General features: G+C 42.0%; 2 protein-coding genes across 2 annotated transcripts; both read left to right on the forward strand.

Annotated features, from left to right (window-relative positions):
- The first annotated feature begins 232 nt into the window (after nucleotides 1-232).
- LOC118421592 (plancitoxin-1-like) lies at nucleotides 233-6,494 on the forward strand. The gene is made up of 9 exons (XM_035828941.1): nucleotides 233-465; nucleotides 1,229-1,322; nucleotides 1,911-2,003; nucleotides 2,401-2,482; nucleotides 2,947-3,108; nucleotides 3,620-3,817; nucleotides 4,307-4,410; nucleotides 4,762-4,890; nucleotides 5,457-6,494. The coding sequence occupies exons 1-9, from the start codon at nucleotides 344-346 to the stop codon at nucleotides 5,568-5,570; spliced, it is 1,098 nt and encodes a 365-aa protein (XP_035684834.1). The 5' UTR covers nucleotides 233-343; the 3' UTR covers nucleotides 5,571-6,494.
- Nucleotides 6,495-7,249: 755 nt separating this feature from the next.
- Nucleotides 7,250-15,094, forward strand: LOC118421885 (peroxisomal sarcosine oxidase-like). Its single transcript, XM_035829391.1, has 8 exons — nucleotides 7,250-7,363; nucleotides 8,556-8,710; nucleotides 11,289-11,502; nucleotides 12,036-12,263; nucleotides 12,635-12,772; nucleotides 13,987-14,163; nucleotides 14,740-14,815; nucleotides 14,967-15,094. The coding sequence occupies exons 1-8, from the start codon at nucleotides 7,250-7,252 to the stop codon at nucleotides 15,092-15,094; spliced, it is 1,230 nt and encodes a 409-aa protein (XP_035685284.1).
- The last annotated feature ends 508 nt before the right edge of the window (nucleotides 15,095-15,602 follow it).

Raw genomic sequence — 15,602 nt, forward strand, 5'->3', positions numbered from 1 at the left:
GCGGGATTCGCCGGTACCGGTTGTTTCGGTGGTGGGTGGGAGGGCGTGTACGTGTGTGCCGGTGAAAGATCAGATGATGCTCAGTGACATTTGCAAGTTTCTGTTCCGGATCACCACATGATTGGAACGCCTGGGAAAAAATCCAACAGTTTCGCGCTGGTACGTGTAGAAAGGGGCTGTTGTCATACCACGATTTCTCACTTTTGTGGAGACAAATAAATATTATATTATATCTGTGAGAACTTTGGAATCACGATTAGCTACTCCAGGGCCTTGTCAAAACAAGTGTGGAGCCAACTCTGTTACTGACTAAAGACAAAACGCCCAGCTGAAAACACTGAAGATGTCTCATTGGAAGGCTGCACCGTTTCTCCCCATATTCTGGCTGTTTCTGTGCTTGTCCGGAGCCGGAGTCCGTGCCGCTGGTGTGTCCTGTCTGAACGAGCAGGGGAAACCTGTGGACTGGTGAGTGATACAGCCTTAAATATCACTTGTATTTTTCCAGAGCAATGTATACTCGGGTCATTTGACCAGTGCTTTCCAGCTATTCCTGGGGTATTGTACATTACACATTGCAACATCACAACACATGAACAATTACACAATGATATTTATAAGTAAGTGAAACAATTAGATGAATGATTTGAAATTTTTATAATACTGTAAATGCAGAAATGTTCACGGTGGATTAATGTTTCCATAACAGTAAGAGACTGCAGTGCATGGTGCTACCGCGAAATTAAAACCACCACGGAAAGTCCATTTTCCAGCTACCGCGAAATTAAATCCCCGCGAAATTAAATGCATTTACAGTATTCATTTCAGTGATATTTGATGATCTCGGCAATTTAAAAAAAAGCTTCAAAAGCAGCTTACAGATAGTTGAACTTGACGTGATTTCAAACTCCATACGTGGAGGCATTTGGACTGAACACTATAGCTACGTCATTTAAGTGTTAAGTACAAGAAAAGAAAGCCACTTACTAAGTTACTTTGCTATTGACTTAAGAACATGCTGTCAATAGTGCCAAACATTACTTCTTATTAACAGGAACATCTTGTACATTGTCAATATCTGACCAGTTAAAAAGTCAAGTACTAGTACTGAGTCTTTTGGTAGGAATATTCTGTCAATATTCTCGTCCTTAAAGCTAAATATCTGATCAAGTAAATATATTTGCTGTGTGTCTTGTTAGATATCTGATATATCTTTACACCAAATTTTCAGGTTTATTGCGTACAAAATCCCGAAGATTTCAGAGAGTTCGTACAAACTGGTACAGGAAGGCCTGGGACATGTCTACATGGATGCTAACACAAAGGTGGGGTGAGAATTAGAAGTACTTCTTGAACTTCTTGTTTCATAATTGTATAGTTCCTCTTTTTAATTGCTGATTGGCCAACTTTTCACTTTGTTGTGACAGTGAAATGCACATGTATAACAATTAAAGGTTTGTGTAATCTCATTAGAAATATGGATTTGTGTGTACTACTAGGTGGTTGAAGTAGGGAAACATAAGTTCTAACAGTTTATAGCATAAAGCTCAGCTTCCTTTTAAAGTGTTATGTAAATATTATTACTCCTCAAAGGTCGAGTTTTCAGTTCTCCTTTTTCACACATTTTGCTTTTGTTTCCCTTCCCATTGTACTAGGCAGTCCTTTCAGGTTTCACTTAAATTTTGCAGAAGTAAGTGCCCTTTTTTCAGTTTTTTTTTTCGTTTAAAGCTGTTTCAGTACCACGGTCAGATCAAAGCAGACCTGGTCATTTACAGAGTTAGACATTATTAATTTTTTCTAATCATTACATTAAGTTTACAGATGATCAAGAACTTATTATGTAATAAATAACTACTGTGCTCTGATGAACTGATTAATCACTTTGCTAGAGTGTCTACTTTTTGCCTTAGCAGAAGTGGAGTGATGTTTCTCCGGAATCCCTGAACAACACCAACAATGCGATCGGCCGTACCTTACAGCAGATGTACAGTAGAGCAAGTGGACAGGTACGTATACGGCTATGTAATGTTGTTTAAGACCGTAGTATATGTAAGTACATGTAGAGAGGGTTAGAATATACCTAGACTATCTAGACTGTTATTTTCAAATAGGCTTCAAATAGGCCATTATATATATAAGCTGAGTCTGTAGGGCTGATGTAAATAAGGGGTTTATCATGATCACTTCATGTTGATAAAGACCATATGGTATGACAGTAGTATGTACACCATAATATAACCAATGGTTTCTGGACAGCCAACGCTATTCTTGCCCTCTTGGCTCTTGCCCTTTAGTAACATTCTAGTCTATACGGTTGGTCCAAACAGGATGTTTTATATGTAAAATGTACCATGTGTTTGTGTTATGTGGTTGTTAGATGTTCTGTCCATCCACCCAATGCAGGATATTGCCTATCTGCTTTACGACGATGAGCTGCCAAACGACACGTTAGCTGCCACCTCTACCAGCAGGGGACACACTAAAGGTAGCGGTTACTTCTATCCTTACTGTATTTCTACATATTTGCAACATGTATTTATGGTCTTGTAGCTTAATAATAATTGGATGGAGTGTGTAAGGGACCGACATCTCAGTTTGGACCCCCTAGCTCTGTACAGAGCCAACTGGAAACATGGTGTGAAGACTAATACAGACTGTTGCCCACCTGTGTCAAGAGGCCCAGCAGCAGTTTAATCAAATACCGGATACTACTACTACTCACAGCATCTCTGTTAACTGATACATGCATATCAGTACAATTGTATTCTATGTTTACAGTGTTGTTGTTGTTGTTGTTGTTTGATAAGAGTGCAGGTTTTGGTTGGCTCACAGCACTCCCAAGTTTTACACCAGGCATACATGTATTCTGTGTTAAAAGGTGTATTTACTGTTTGATAAGTCCACATCACACCTACATTTACCTCAGATCCTGTATATTCTGTGTTACAGGTGTGTTAGTGTTTGATAAGAGCGGAGGCTTTTGGTTGGTCCACAGCACCCCCAAGTTCCCCAACCCTGCCAAAGACTCGTACTCCTGGCCTGAGAATGCCATCATCTACGGACAGAGTTTCCTCTGTATCAGCTTCCAGTACATAGAGTTTGAAAAGATTGGTAATTTTCCATTTTTGATGATTTTTATAGGTTGTATACAATATTAATGGCACATCTTATGAGGATGAACTGAACTGAACTAAAACAATCATGTAAGCTCTGCCAAGTAGTTGTACTTAATTGATTAAAAAGGTTTTTTACACATTCAACTAAACATTTATACCTAGCCGATGTTTTATACATGGCTGATGTTTCGATGTTTCAATAATACCCCTCCCAGCTACACATTGTACATCCTAGCTATTCTATATCATCATCTGACGCAATGTTTACAAAGGACTGTACTGATAAGTAACTGGTCAGTGTGTTTGTTTGTTTGTTTATTCATTTTGTGACGTATCACCTTGTCTTGGAGCTTTTAAATGTGCCATGGGGTTAACCCCAGACATACATGTACATAAATATCAAATAAAATAACTGTAAATATTATATATTTCTTACAACATATTGCCTCTCATCATATAGCATTTGTACTAAAGCCTTAAGATTTATTTGCATTATGATTTTCCAGGACAACAGCTCCTGTACACCTGGCCCAGGGTCTACGATAGCCAGCTCCCAGCATCCTTTGCTCCTGACTTCCCGTCCCTGTCCAAGGTGCTAAAAGGTCAGCACGTGGGGTCGTCGCCATGGAACCACACCCTGATACTCACCTCCAGGGGTGGGCAGCAGTTCCACAGCTTTGTCAAGTTTGGGACCTTTGATGCAGGTGTGTAAAACTACACACCTATACACTAATGCCTTAGGAACTGGCTTTTAGTTACGATATTTGAAAATAAGTCAAGTTTTGTTGAAAGTTGAAACAGTATACTTTGTAACATTTTCAATGATAGTACAGCATATGTATCCTCCAAAGCAAACATTAGGACTAGGGAAAAAAGGGAAGATACGCACATGTACAGGACATACCTCCTCTTCTGCTGGGTGTGTTTCTCCAGTGTTTCCCCTGAGTTTTTACTATTGAACTGAGCTTTGGATTAAGTAACATTATCCTCTCAGATTAGTGCTTTTTTTCAAATAGTGCACAGCAAATTTGGATTTGTGGTAATTTGTATCACAGTATCAGATCGGATTGCCATTGCCACTAACACACAGTTTACAGCTGAAAGAATTGTCCAAGTACTAGTAATTCTACATGCAATGATAAGATATAGCAGGATTTGCCTAGAATACGACCCATTTACCCTCCTCTCTACAGACATCTATGCCCAGTGGCTGGCTCCATATTTCCAGACTGGGCTGTTGACGGAAACTTGGCAGAATGGAGCAGGGAAACTAAACTCTTTTTGTGGAAAATACAAGGTAACTACTTCAGAACTTTACTTATAGCCATGTTTGTCCACTAATTGGTGTCAGTCCTAAACTGTTTACTTGTCTCTTTTTCTTGTACTGTCTGGTGCTATGGAGAACTGTAGTTTTTTTCTGATGCAAGTTGGGTATAGTTGTTTCTTTGCGATTAGAAAATAGACAAATGACTTGTATATTTTTCTTTTGAGATTTTGTTGGTAAGTAAATTACAAGTAACATTTTGAAAAGATGTGGATTCAGATACAGTATGCAGTTGAAACTTTGACTACATAAACCTAATGTTAGCTACATGTGTAACTCACCACCTTTTCTGTTGAAGATGCTTTCGTGGGTATGTCCTTGCAGGTGATGAACATCAAAGAAGTCAAACTTCCCAACAACATCAGCTTCACCTCCACCAAGGACCACTCCAAATGGGCCGTCACCCTGAAGACCGGGAACCCCTGGACATGTATAGGGGGACTCAATAGACAGGTCAGATTCTTAGACTGCCATCAGTTTAAGAAAAAGGAACATGAGACTTGGGCCATGTTGATTTGTTTACATAGATGACATCCGCATGCATCAATTTTTGTCTATTTAAATCTTTAAAAAAAGTTTTGATTTTACTGTTAATCTTACAAGGCAACTGCAAAATGACCAAAAAGGCTGGCATAAGTTTAGGGATTCCCAAAATTCCAACTGTGTTTTACCCAGGCATGTGTCATGGCGTCATGTGGACATGCTTTTCTTAAAAAAACAAGAAGTTGGATGCACTAGACACCCTTACATTGACTGGGAAGAAGATCCTCTGACAAGCATGAAATTCTGATTGACCATGACTTCTCTGACAGTAATTCTATCATATATAAAATGCACCATAATGTAACTTAAAATTCTCGAAAACTCTTCACTATGGAAGGTGGATGCCACCAGACCCCCCTTCAATAGTGGTGCCCATATCACTTGCCATCACTCACTGCCAGCAAGAAATTTGGACCCCCTGTAATAAAATCCTAGCTAAAAGCCTGTTTCCTCATGTATATTTTTGTCCCTTCCAGATGAGTCAGGAGGACCGGCCTGGTGGCACTGTGTGTGTCAATCATCCCCAAATATGGCAGGCCTTCGTCTCCATTGTCAAGGACATGGAGACATGTACCAAGTCTGAGGACTAGATAACATCACTTAAATATGTACCATGAGACCTTGAGATACATAATCAAAAGGAAAAACAGAGGTTGGGTTGTGGGGATTAGTATTGTTCAGGATCTTTACCGACTTGCTCCCCTCAGAAGGATCTGCCAGTAGCCAAAGGATACTCCTAGACAAGCTACACTCTTTGGCCAGCTTTTGATATTATTTATAATTGATACCACAGGATCTGCTTGGAGATTAATATACAACCACATCTGAGACATAAACAATGTAGCTAGACAACAGCAATTACAGATTTTTAAATATAAACAACTAGATAACAACAGATAACATTTCAATCATCCCATAATTATTGTTAGCTAGCAGGAAAGATTTTCACTTTTTATAGATCTAATACACCAACAGAGTAGTAAGTGTAAGCTATCTTGACCACTTTATAAGCTTTATAGTATTCATATTGTAAGCCATGGATTAGATCAACCTTATTAACTTGTTTTTAATTATTATTTAACCAGGTTTCATGCTGTGTGTGTCTGAAAAAGTGAATAACTGGCTGGACCAGTACATTGTGTTTTATACAAGACTATGTTGGGGTTTGCATTTTACAAAAAGACCATTTTGCAGGATTTTATTGTATAGAGACCACTGTTGTCATTGTTTTAGACCATCTATCAAGATGAAAAGAGTTGGAGATGTTGTACCGTACTGTGCTGCATTCAAACAACTTTGGTTGCATATTAGATATTTTACCCACAAACTTACAAGTTGTGTAATACTGTATACTATAAAAAAATTAAGATGTCTTCCTGCTGTAGTCATTGATAGGTAATTTTTGACATAAGCAACTCCTGTCAGCTATATTAAGGCGCTAACTCTTATATAATTCAGTCTCTACATGTACCAGGTATCAAAATCATGGAATAAAAATGATTTCAGTCTCTAAAGAATGGAAAGTCCAGCTTGTCATCTATAGAGAATAGGCTATTTTCAACTTAGCAAAATATATGTTTTCAAATCTAATATCATTGTTGCTAGCCATCAACGGTCAATGACGTTGCAGTTTGTTTAACTTTTGGTTAATGATTGTTAGACATATTATGTTCATGTAGCTAATGGGAACTATAAAAATCTGAACCGTACACATGTGCATGCCGCTTAAAGCCATCTACTTTAAGCCAACAGTTGCAGATATTTAACTAGTTAAGCATGTCCTGTAATGGATATCAAATCACCACAGTTTTTACAAACGTTTGGTTTGGTTATTCTTTTGCTTAGCCTCCACCAGGCCTTCATGAGGGTCAATTCGACAAAAATAGGTTAAATGGTATGGTTGGCTGGGAGAGTCAGTCCACGAGCAAATTTTACCCTATGGTGGCCAAACTCCTCTGGCAAATTATTCTCCCTATTGCCAGCATAGTTAGTCTGGTAGAGACCTATAGTTGGTGTAGGATGTTAGTTCCGATGAAGAAAAGACTGAACTTTAATGACCCGATCAATGACCCGGACATCTACTTGATGTGCAAACATAACTTTAGACTTTCCTCTTTCGTTCTAGTTTCGTCTAGAGCCTTATTTATGCATATGTCGCCAAAGTAGTCACAATTTACGGTCGAGTTGAATCTTGCAATACTTTGTGGCAGTGGTGTAACAAAGTGTAATTATATTGAGTTGCTTAAGTGCAACGGACTTGAAGTTGGCAATGACGGACGCAGACGAAGTTTGGGGCTGTATCGTGGTGGGAGGCGGTGTCATGGGATCCGCCACAGCCTTGCAACTTGTGGAGAGAGGCGTCCGGACTTTGCTGTTGGAGCAGGTACGCTTTGATGACGCTTTGGTTAGTCCTATCTTGGGTAATGGTTAACTGTAGGTACGTACGACTCCGCACGTACACGTTCCGTCTTGGGTTATTGATTAACCTTCGACTGATAATGTCACGCCACCAGAAGGACCTGATTTGTAACTGACTTTAAAGTGTTGTTTGACCGGCTGTTTTGGTTATTTAAATGTTCTAATCGACCATTAGTTTATTTGTATAGAGACTATAGTCTCCAGGCAGACGTGTCAGCTGGGTCGAAAAAAAAGAGAAGAGTTTGGTCAAATAGGTTGCCATGACATTTCAGTCAGTCTAATTTTACGCGGCCGACCGAACCCTCTAGTAGCATAATCCCCAGAAAATTATTCTCCCTCTAATACCCAGCGTAGCTGAGTCTGGTAGAGGCAGTATTATTACGTTCGCCAAGAAAGTTATATTTGGAGTAGCGTTTGTGTGTATGTATGTATGTCTCCGCCGTGTTAGTAGGTCAAAGATGCACGTCAGAAATCATCACTGAATCGCTCAACACTTCATACACGTGTACATGTGACGTCAGCAATTCGTCAAAGGATGCTAGAAGTCTGTACATGTATCGCCCCCCGTCCCGGCAGTAGCTATCCCACGTCACTAGATGGTACTGATGAAAACGGTCTTGAACGTGACTACGTTTGTGTGCCCCTCTTGTGAGTATTTTAACCCGTCACGGAAGAGAAGTCAAACGTTTTGTTTTTAAATTACTCTTCTTCTACCTGACTTCTTGAAGACTTCTCGAAACAAATATTCAAGGTCAATGACCTGATTCAGACAGCTGTCACCATGGTTACTTGCAAAGGAGATAACAAACTGTAGTAGTCGACTGCATCATGTAGCAAGTGGCAGGACAAAGCTGGAGGGGCTGGTCACCTTATGTTTGGATGTGTTCATGTGGGAGTAGGAATAAGCAGGGCAGTAGTTTGTTAGGCATGTGAAGGTAAACGTTATTAGCCTGGGTATTTCAAGTTCTACCGTGGCTCCTTACACTCGCTACCCTTAAGATAGCCCGGCAGAAGTAGGATGGTACCCAGGCTAAAACATAATGGGTCATAATGTTTGTTTGCAAATATGACCTCCCTTCTTGTTTTGTTTTTTTTTTCATTAATTTTTTATTTCAAGAATTATTTTATATTTTTGTAATCATGGACACCCGTCCCAGTTCACCCTCCCGCACACCAGGGGCAGCTCGGTGGGCGGTACCCGGGTGATCCGGCGCGCGTACCGGGAACAGCTCGCCTACATGGCCGACATTGTCACCGAGTCCATCAGTATGTGGGAACAGCTGCAGGACAAGACTGGCGTCAAGCTAATTGTGTAAGTCGATGTCCAATGTTTCAATTTGAAGTTGTCAAATTGTAACCCCTATTCCAAGACGTTCCCAATGAAGCTGAAATTGTGGCATCAACTAACATGCACGTTTCCTAAAACGTCACCGTCCACTTGCACCGAATGACATCCTCTGTGAAAATTCAAGCGTCTCAGACGGCGAAACGCCGTTTGCGACAACCGTCCAAGGCGTCTTAAATTATTGGGACGCTTTGGACGGTTACGGCGGCGGACGGCATGGGACGGGCTTTTGAACGCCCGACGAAACGTCCAAGACGGTCCGAACGGCATAATAAACGCTTGGACGCGTCTAGATTGGCACTTTAGACGCGTCCGGTCGGACGTTCGGGACGTCCGAGACGGCGTCTGAAAGCGGGCAGCCGGACGCTCCCGCGCTCCGTCGGGCGGGCCCCCCGCTGGGAACAGACGTCTCTGCGGACGGACCAGACGCCGATTGCGACGGACGTAAATGACGTAATCCAGGCTGCTGGGACGGATCGGACGCCGATTGCGACGGGCATAAACGGCGTAATCCAGGCCGCTGGTACGGGCGGTAGCCTCCACCACGCCTTCCCACGGGGGGTACAGATCGTAAAATTCGACAGAAAATGGAATGAAAGGCCAAGAGGCAGTCATCGCTATATTATTAAAGGTTAATATCTGGGCCAAACTCCTAGCAAAATATTTTTTCTTCAAGACACAGTTTTAGTTAGTCAGGCAGTACAGTAGAAACTCATAACGGGCCGGTGCATTTAATTTGGAACGTGTGCAGACGGCTGTCCGGACGCCGTTTCTGACGGCGTCCGGTCACGGCTATGATTTTATGGCCTCTAGGGATAAGCGTTCCCGCATACCAAACAAACAAATATTCAGCCAGGCAGTGAATTGTAGAAGACCACCCACCACCGGGCCGTCAGGTTTAGCTAAAATCAAACACAACTTGAACAAATTTCTTCGTAAATTGTTTACACGTACTCCGCGGCGTTTAATCAACTTTGCTACATGTACGAAATTCAATCCGGCCTTCAATCGTGTCCGCGGCTTTCTGTGCCGCCGTGCCGAAAAGTTACATCAGAATGGACGAGCCCACATAACATCAAGGGTAAATACAGGACGTTTGAAATTTTCTATCGTAAATTTTAATTGCACCAGTATTTGCTAAAGACTGGATATATAAATGTGAAATAACGTTAAATTTTCTACAAAGATCATAAGTCATTTTTTTTTATTTCGAGGTAGCGAAATAAAGTCTTCCGTTTCATAAGTTCCTAACCCCAAGTAGTTGGAAGAGCCGACTAAGATTTTGATTGGCACCGGCAAAATCGGTAGGTGCTATCTCATTATCTGTTGTCTAAATCTACATTTTAACAGCATTATCATTCTTAATAGAAACAACAGATATTTTTTACAAGTATTCTACAACGTGTTCATAATTCTTTTTATTTTGTGGCATCAAAACAAGATCCTAAATTTTATCATAATTTTTTCTTCGCGTATGTGGGGAGGGCACCCGTAACAACAAGTCGTCGGTAAACTTTGCAACAGATGAATGTACAAAAAGTTAGAATAAAATGCGAAGTATTCACTTACCGGCGCCTGCAAAGTATCGACAATCAGCTAACGGAAGAACCGCTGCTTCTTTTGACGTCTGTCACATCTGTGATTTCTCCTGTCCAAGGTTTGCTGCTTCGAGTAAGTAGTATAATTTTTTCCCCCTTGTCGGCGCACGACAAATAATTTTTGTACATTCTTTTTAGTATAAATAACGGACATACAGTCATCGCCGTAAACCCAACCTCAGCACAATGTCGTACAAACATCAGCTGCTACGTCTAGACGTGAAGTCCTTGGTCCAAAAGTGCGCAAAATTTAACAAACGTACATGAAATCCACAGAAATAGTCACCTTCTGAACATAAGTCCTGCAACCGCCGGAGTGTTCAACGGTCTGAAATTCGAATTCACCCGCTGAAATTGGCGCATGTGCAGAAGTTAAAACGTCATGTTTCCCGTGGGGATCATAAGAAAAGACGCAGCCGTCTGCCGGCGTCGGGTGACTAAGTATTTTATAGCCCCATCAGTGGCCGTCTCCGACGGCAATGGAAGGTCTTTCAGCCGTTCGGGCGTTCACCATAAAAACTGACAGAACGGCACGGACGCTCACGATGTGTCCGCGGCCGTTTCGGACTGCAATGAACGCGTCCAGAACGTCTGAAACGCGCTCGGACGCCATTGGACGCTTGTAGACGCCGTCCGGGCAGTTTCGGACGCTTGAATTTTCACATTGTCAAACCTAACATTTGCAATTCTAATTTGCAATTCTAATAAGTAAAAAAATAAACTTAAAATCTATCGAGTGCCTGAAAGCTAACATTTCCTATCAACCTTTACGTAATCTTAAGATGAATGTCTGAATGTTCTTTAGACTCTTCATACTGTAGTAAAGTTGCTTTCTCTTGTCTTGATCACGTACGAAATATTTCTTACATGCTTTTAAAATGAACATATCTAAATCTGCCATATTGAATACGAAGTAACAAAAACATTGCTATGTGACTGTTTTAAAGTCCCAAGCCGTTCGTGGTAGTCGCCGATAGGACCGTGGAGGGTGTCCGCTCCAAAGCCCGTACCCTGCAGACCGCGGGCCTGCCGCACAGACTGGCGGGCGGACCCGCTCTCCGGGCCGACTTCCCCGCGTTGCATTACCCGGTGGGGTTTACCGGGCTTGTGGACGAGAAGGGGGCGCAGATCAGGGCGGATAAAGCCATCAAGTGTTTACAGGTAGAAAAGTTTCTTTCTCTAATTTTTTTTTCAATTTTACACCATCATTGGTTTTCCAGTTTATGTTATTAGACAGATTCAGAAATGGGATATTCTGAACATTGTCCGTCAAAAGAAATTCCACACATTTTTCCATTGATCAATGGATTTCTATACTTTTAAGTCAATATAATTGAATCATGTATACGTATTGCACGCTGCTGTTCCTATTTCGGTGAATCGTAGGCTTCGTCGCTCAAGCGTGCACAGCGTCTGTATCTGCGCTTTTGTCAGAAGTCTTAGATTAATGAGGTGCGGTGAACAACTTCACCAGTTTGGTATGTCATCGGAGAATAAAGTTCTTACATTGAACTTGGAATTCTCTGTTTTCTTTCACTAATAACTAGGATTTAAAAGGAAGGTGGCCGATAAAGCGTAAGCGACGAATGCCACATACTCTCCTGAAAAAGTTAAACAACTAAATTTACATCAGGAAATTTTAGCTAAACGAAGACATCATCCCTACAGGGCAGTGGACTCAAAGATGACTTTAGCCTGAAGTCTTCATCATTTGCTTTTATCGTTCTCTATGTTCCCAGGAAGTGTTCTCACAGAAGGGTGGAGTCATCCGGGATGGGGTGAAGGTGGAGACCATCACACCTGGTGACGTCATCACGCTGAGCACGTCACGTGGTACATATCGCACCCGCCGATTGGTTCTCACCTGCGGCCCCTGGGCTGGTGACGTCTTAGCAGGGGTTGGGTTACATCCTCCATTACAGGTGACCGCACCACAAATTTCTTTTCTGAGAATGGTCAGTGACATATTGATACAAATGTGTGATTTGATATTGAACAGTGAATAGGCTGTATACACTATGATAGCTTGCCATCCAATGCAAGAAACTGGAACTTTTTAACCTTTTCGGTCACATTATACATTGCAAGTACCCTTCATTATGACTGGCTTATCATTCATGAATTTCCAGGCCGTCCATAATTTCTTCATTTATTGATCAACTGACAGAAAAGTTACGTGACGTTCTTATGAGTGTATTTGTCTAATTACTTAATTCATTACCCTTTTAATAGGCTTACCAGCCTCCCAATCTATGTTTTACTCTCTGACTTTGTGAAAAATATCAACTCAAAGGTGATGCCGATAAACCTGCTGTACATGAGAAAGTCGCAAGGTGAGCCCATATCCGTTCGTGACGACTTCCCGTGCCTGTTTGATGACGACAGCGAAGTTGGCGCGTTTCCGTCCCTGGAACATCCAGACACCATCAAGGTGTGTTAAGTGGTTAACTTTCATTCGTTTGTTGGTTTTCCTGATTTGATGACATAGGAAAGCATTTAAGCATCTTTCTGTCGCACACTTATCAATTGCGTAGTGGAACTTTTCACCACAGTATTGGAAAAACGACATCGCCCATCTTCTACACCTAAATCTATAATGTTACATTTATATAACATTCTTATGGAATGATGTAACGTTATTGATTCATTTGTATAAGATAAGTACTTTCCATCTCTCAATACATGTTCTGCTATCAGATCAGCTTCAGCCAGCGGGGCGGGACCGACAGGGGACACACCGCGCACCTAGACTCGCCAGACGCTAAAATACGGTCGCAAATTAAAGGCTCTTGTCTTGCCCTCTTTCACTCCCCCAAGCAATGTCTACCAGTAGCTTCTACACATACATCTATATCATTCCATGTGATTATTCTTTTGTTTCATACATCTTCCCATCTATACCATCAAATCCCTGACAGCTGTCCGTAAAGATCAGCTTCAGACAGCAGGACAGGACCGATGGGCCTCAGCGCCCATCTCGACAGGACAAGGCCACATTACTCTCTCAGCGCTGCTCTCTCCCTCTATCTTCGATCATGGTTACGTTTAATCTTTGATCGTCTTTATCAAATCCCTCATTCACATTAGATCAGCTTCAGTCAGCAGAGCGGGACCAACTGGGGCCACACCGCACACCCGGACCGACGGGACGCGGACATGGCCGCACAGCTATGATCTCCCTCCCCCAAACAGTTCTCATCTTGTACACATTGATCAACAACGTTACATTTCTATAAAATTGTTGTGGTCACAGTAACGATGTCTCCCATGCTTTTATACCATCAGATCAGCTTCAGCAAGCAGGGCGGGACCGACCGGGGCCACACCGCCCATCCCGACAGACGGGACACGGACGTTGTGAAACTATTGTCCTGTCTTGATCTCCCTCAAACTGTGCCATCTTCTACACATAAATAGATATATACCTGACCATAACATCTTTAAACAATATTTCTCATACTTTACCATCAGATCAGCTTCAGCCAGCAAGGCGGGAACAACCGGGGCCACACTGCTCATTCGGACAGACGGGACGTCATACTGACTCTCCGACCTGTTCTCTCACTGAGTCTCTCTCTTCTACACATACAGCATGATTACGTCTTTGATCATCTTTGTAACATTTCCCATTCTTATTACCGGTAGATCAGCTTCAGTCAGCAGGGCGGGACCGACCGGGGCCACACCGCCCACCCGGACCGACGGGACGCGGACATGGCCGCACAGCTAGCGGCGGACCAGGCCTTCCTGAAGGACTACGTCAGCAAACATTTCCCAGACTTTGAGAACCAACCGTGTGTGGTGGAGAGGTGCATGTATACGGTAAGTGACGTCTGCAGATTCTCTTCTGTAAGTCATCTATGACCTTTATTTTTTTTCAAGAAACTGAAGTAACTGGATATGATTTTGGAAACGCCAGACGTTTCAGATAACATCCGTTATCTTTCGTCAGTGACACTAATGCAAAATGTCTTGTTGTATCACAGACGTCTAACCGTTTCCAAAATTATATCCAGTTGCTTGTGTAATTGCTATATGGCGCATCTTATTACATGAATGTCTAAACTTTATCGACGTATCGCAAAGATTTATTTTGTCGCTCAAGCCTATCTCTCCGTTCTTGAGGACTCAAGCCATGCAATTATGTGTACATTCATGGATGTCCTCTTTTTCAGCGACTTGCAAAAGTTCAACGCAGCCACTTCGACGTGCTTAATTGTCTCTCAAAGCTCAAACGAACAAAGAACTTCCTAAAAGTGATAGGTGTAAGTCACACGGACCCTCTGTGTTCCGAAGATAGCTTGCTTAGTTGCTGCTTTTGAACGCGCCAGATTACCAACCGATTTGCGCACCATAAATGTTTATGATCAAGCGTTTAAATTGCCAATATACTTGCAGAACACACCGGATGGGAATTTCATCCTGGACAGATATCCTTCCCATTCCAACATCGTTTTCGGTACCGGATTTTCAGGTAAATTTGTTCATAATTGTAATTCTAATGATGTACTTGTATGGCGTTTTCTTCTGTGTGACGTTCTGTGTCGTTCTGTTATATTCTTAAGGGCACAGTTTCATGGCGCCCGGTCGCCCCTGTGGTAAAGTGTTCGTGCATGTTTCCCCAGGACACGGTTTCATGGCGGCCCCTGTGGTGGGACAGCTCCTGTGTCAGATGGTCCTGGACCTGCCCACCAGTTATGACGTCACTCCATTTCGTCTCTCCAGGTTCCCGCGCAAAACGTCTTCTTTGTGACTCGCCACAAAGTGTATATCTAAAAAAGACGCTTCGCATCAACTAATTTGCTGTCACATGCATACATTTACAATTGGAAAGCTAAGTTTCTACGAATCACTAGACTACTGATGCTATAAACACCAATTGTTATAGGTTAAGGCTATGGATTAGGGTAAACATTAACACTAAGGTCAACATCCCCTTGGCAGCAAAATGACCCAACGGCAAAAACGTCTAGAAACTTTCAGCTGCGAGAACTACGGCAGAACAATTGTCAAGCCTGGGACGTCTGGCACTTCATATTGTTCGTCCAGTTACTTCTTGTTTCAGCCACATACTGACATAGACAGCCTCATGCATAGTTAAAGAGAACTTGAAACTTTGTGGACAAATAAGCTATACAACATCATTACCACAACCATCTTCAATGTCTTTATTAAAGCTCAATTGCACGACAGCATCAAAATATCTAACTTAAAGGCACAAACTATGCAACAAAATATCAAGTTTTCCTCATACTTAAAGA

The sequence above is a fragment of the Branchiostoma floridae genome, chromosome 8, assembly GCF_000003815.2.
Source record: "Branchiostoma floridae strain S238N-H82 chromosome 8, Bfl_VNyyK, whole genome shotgun sequence".
In the NCBI taxonomy this organism is placed as follows: Eukaryota; Metazoa; Chordata; class Leptocardii; order Amphioxiformes; family Branchiostomatidae; genus Branchiostoma; species Branchiostoma floridae.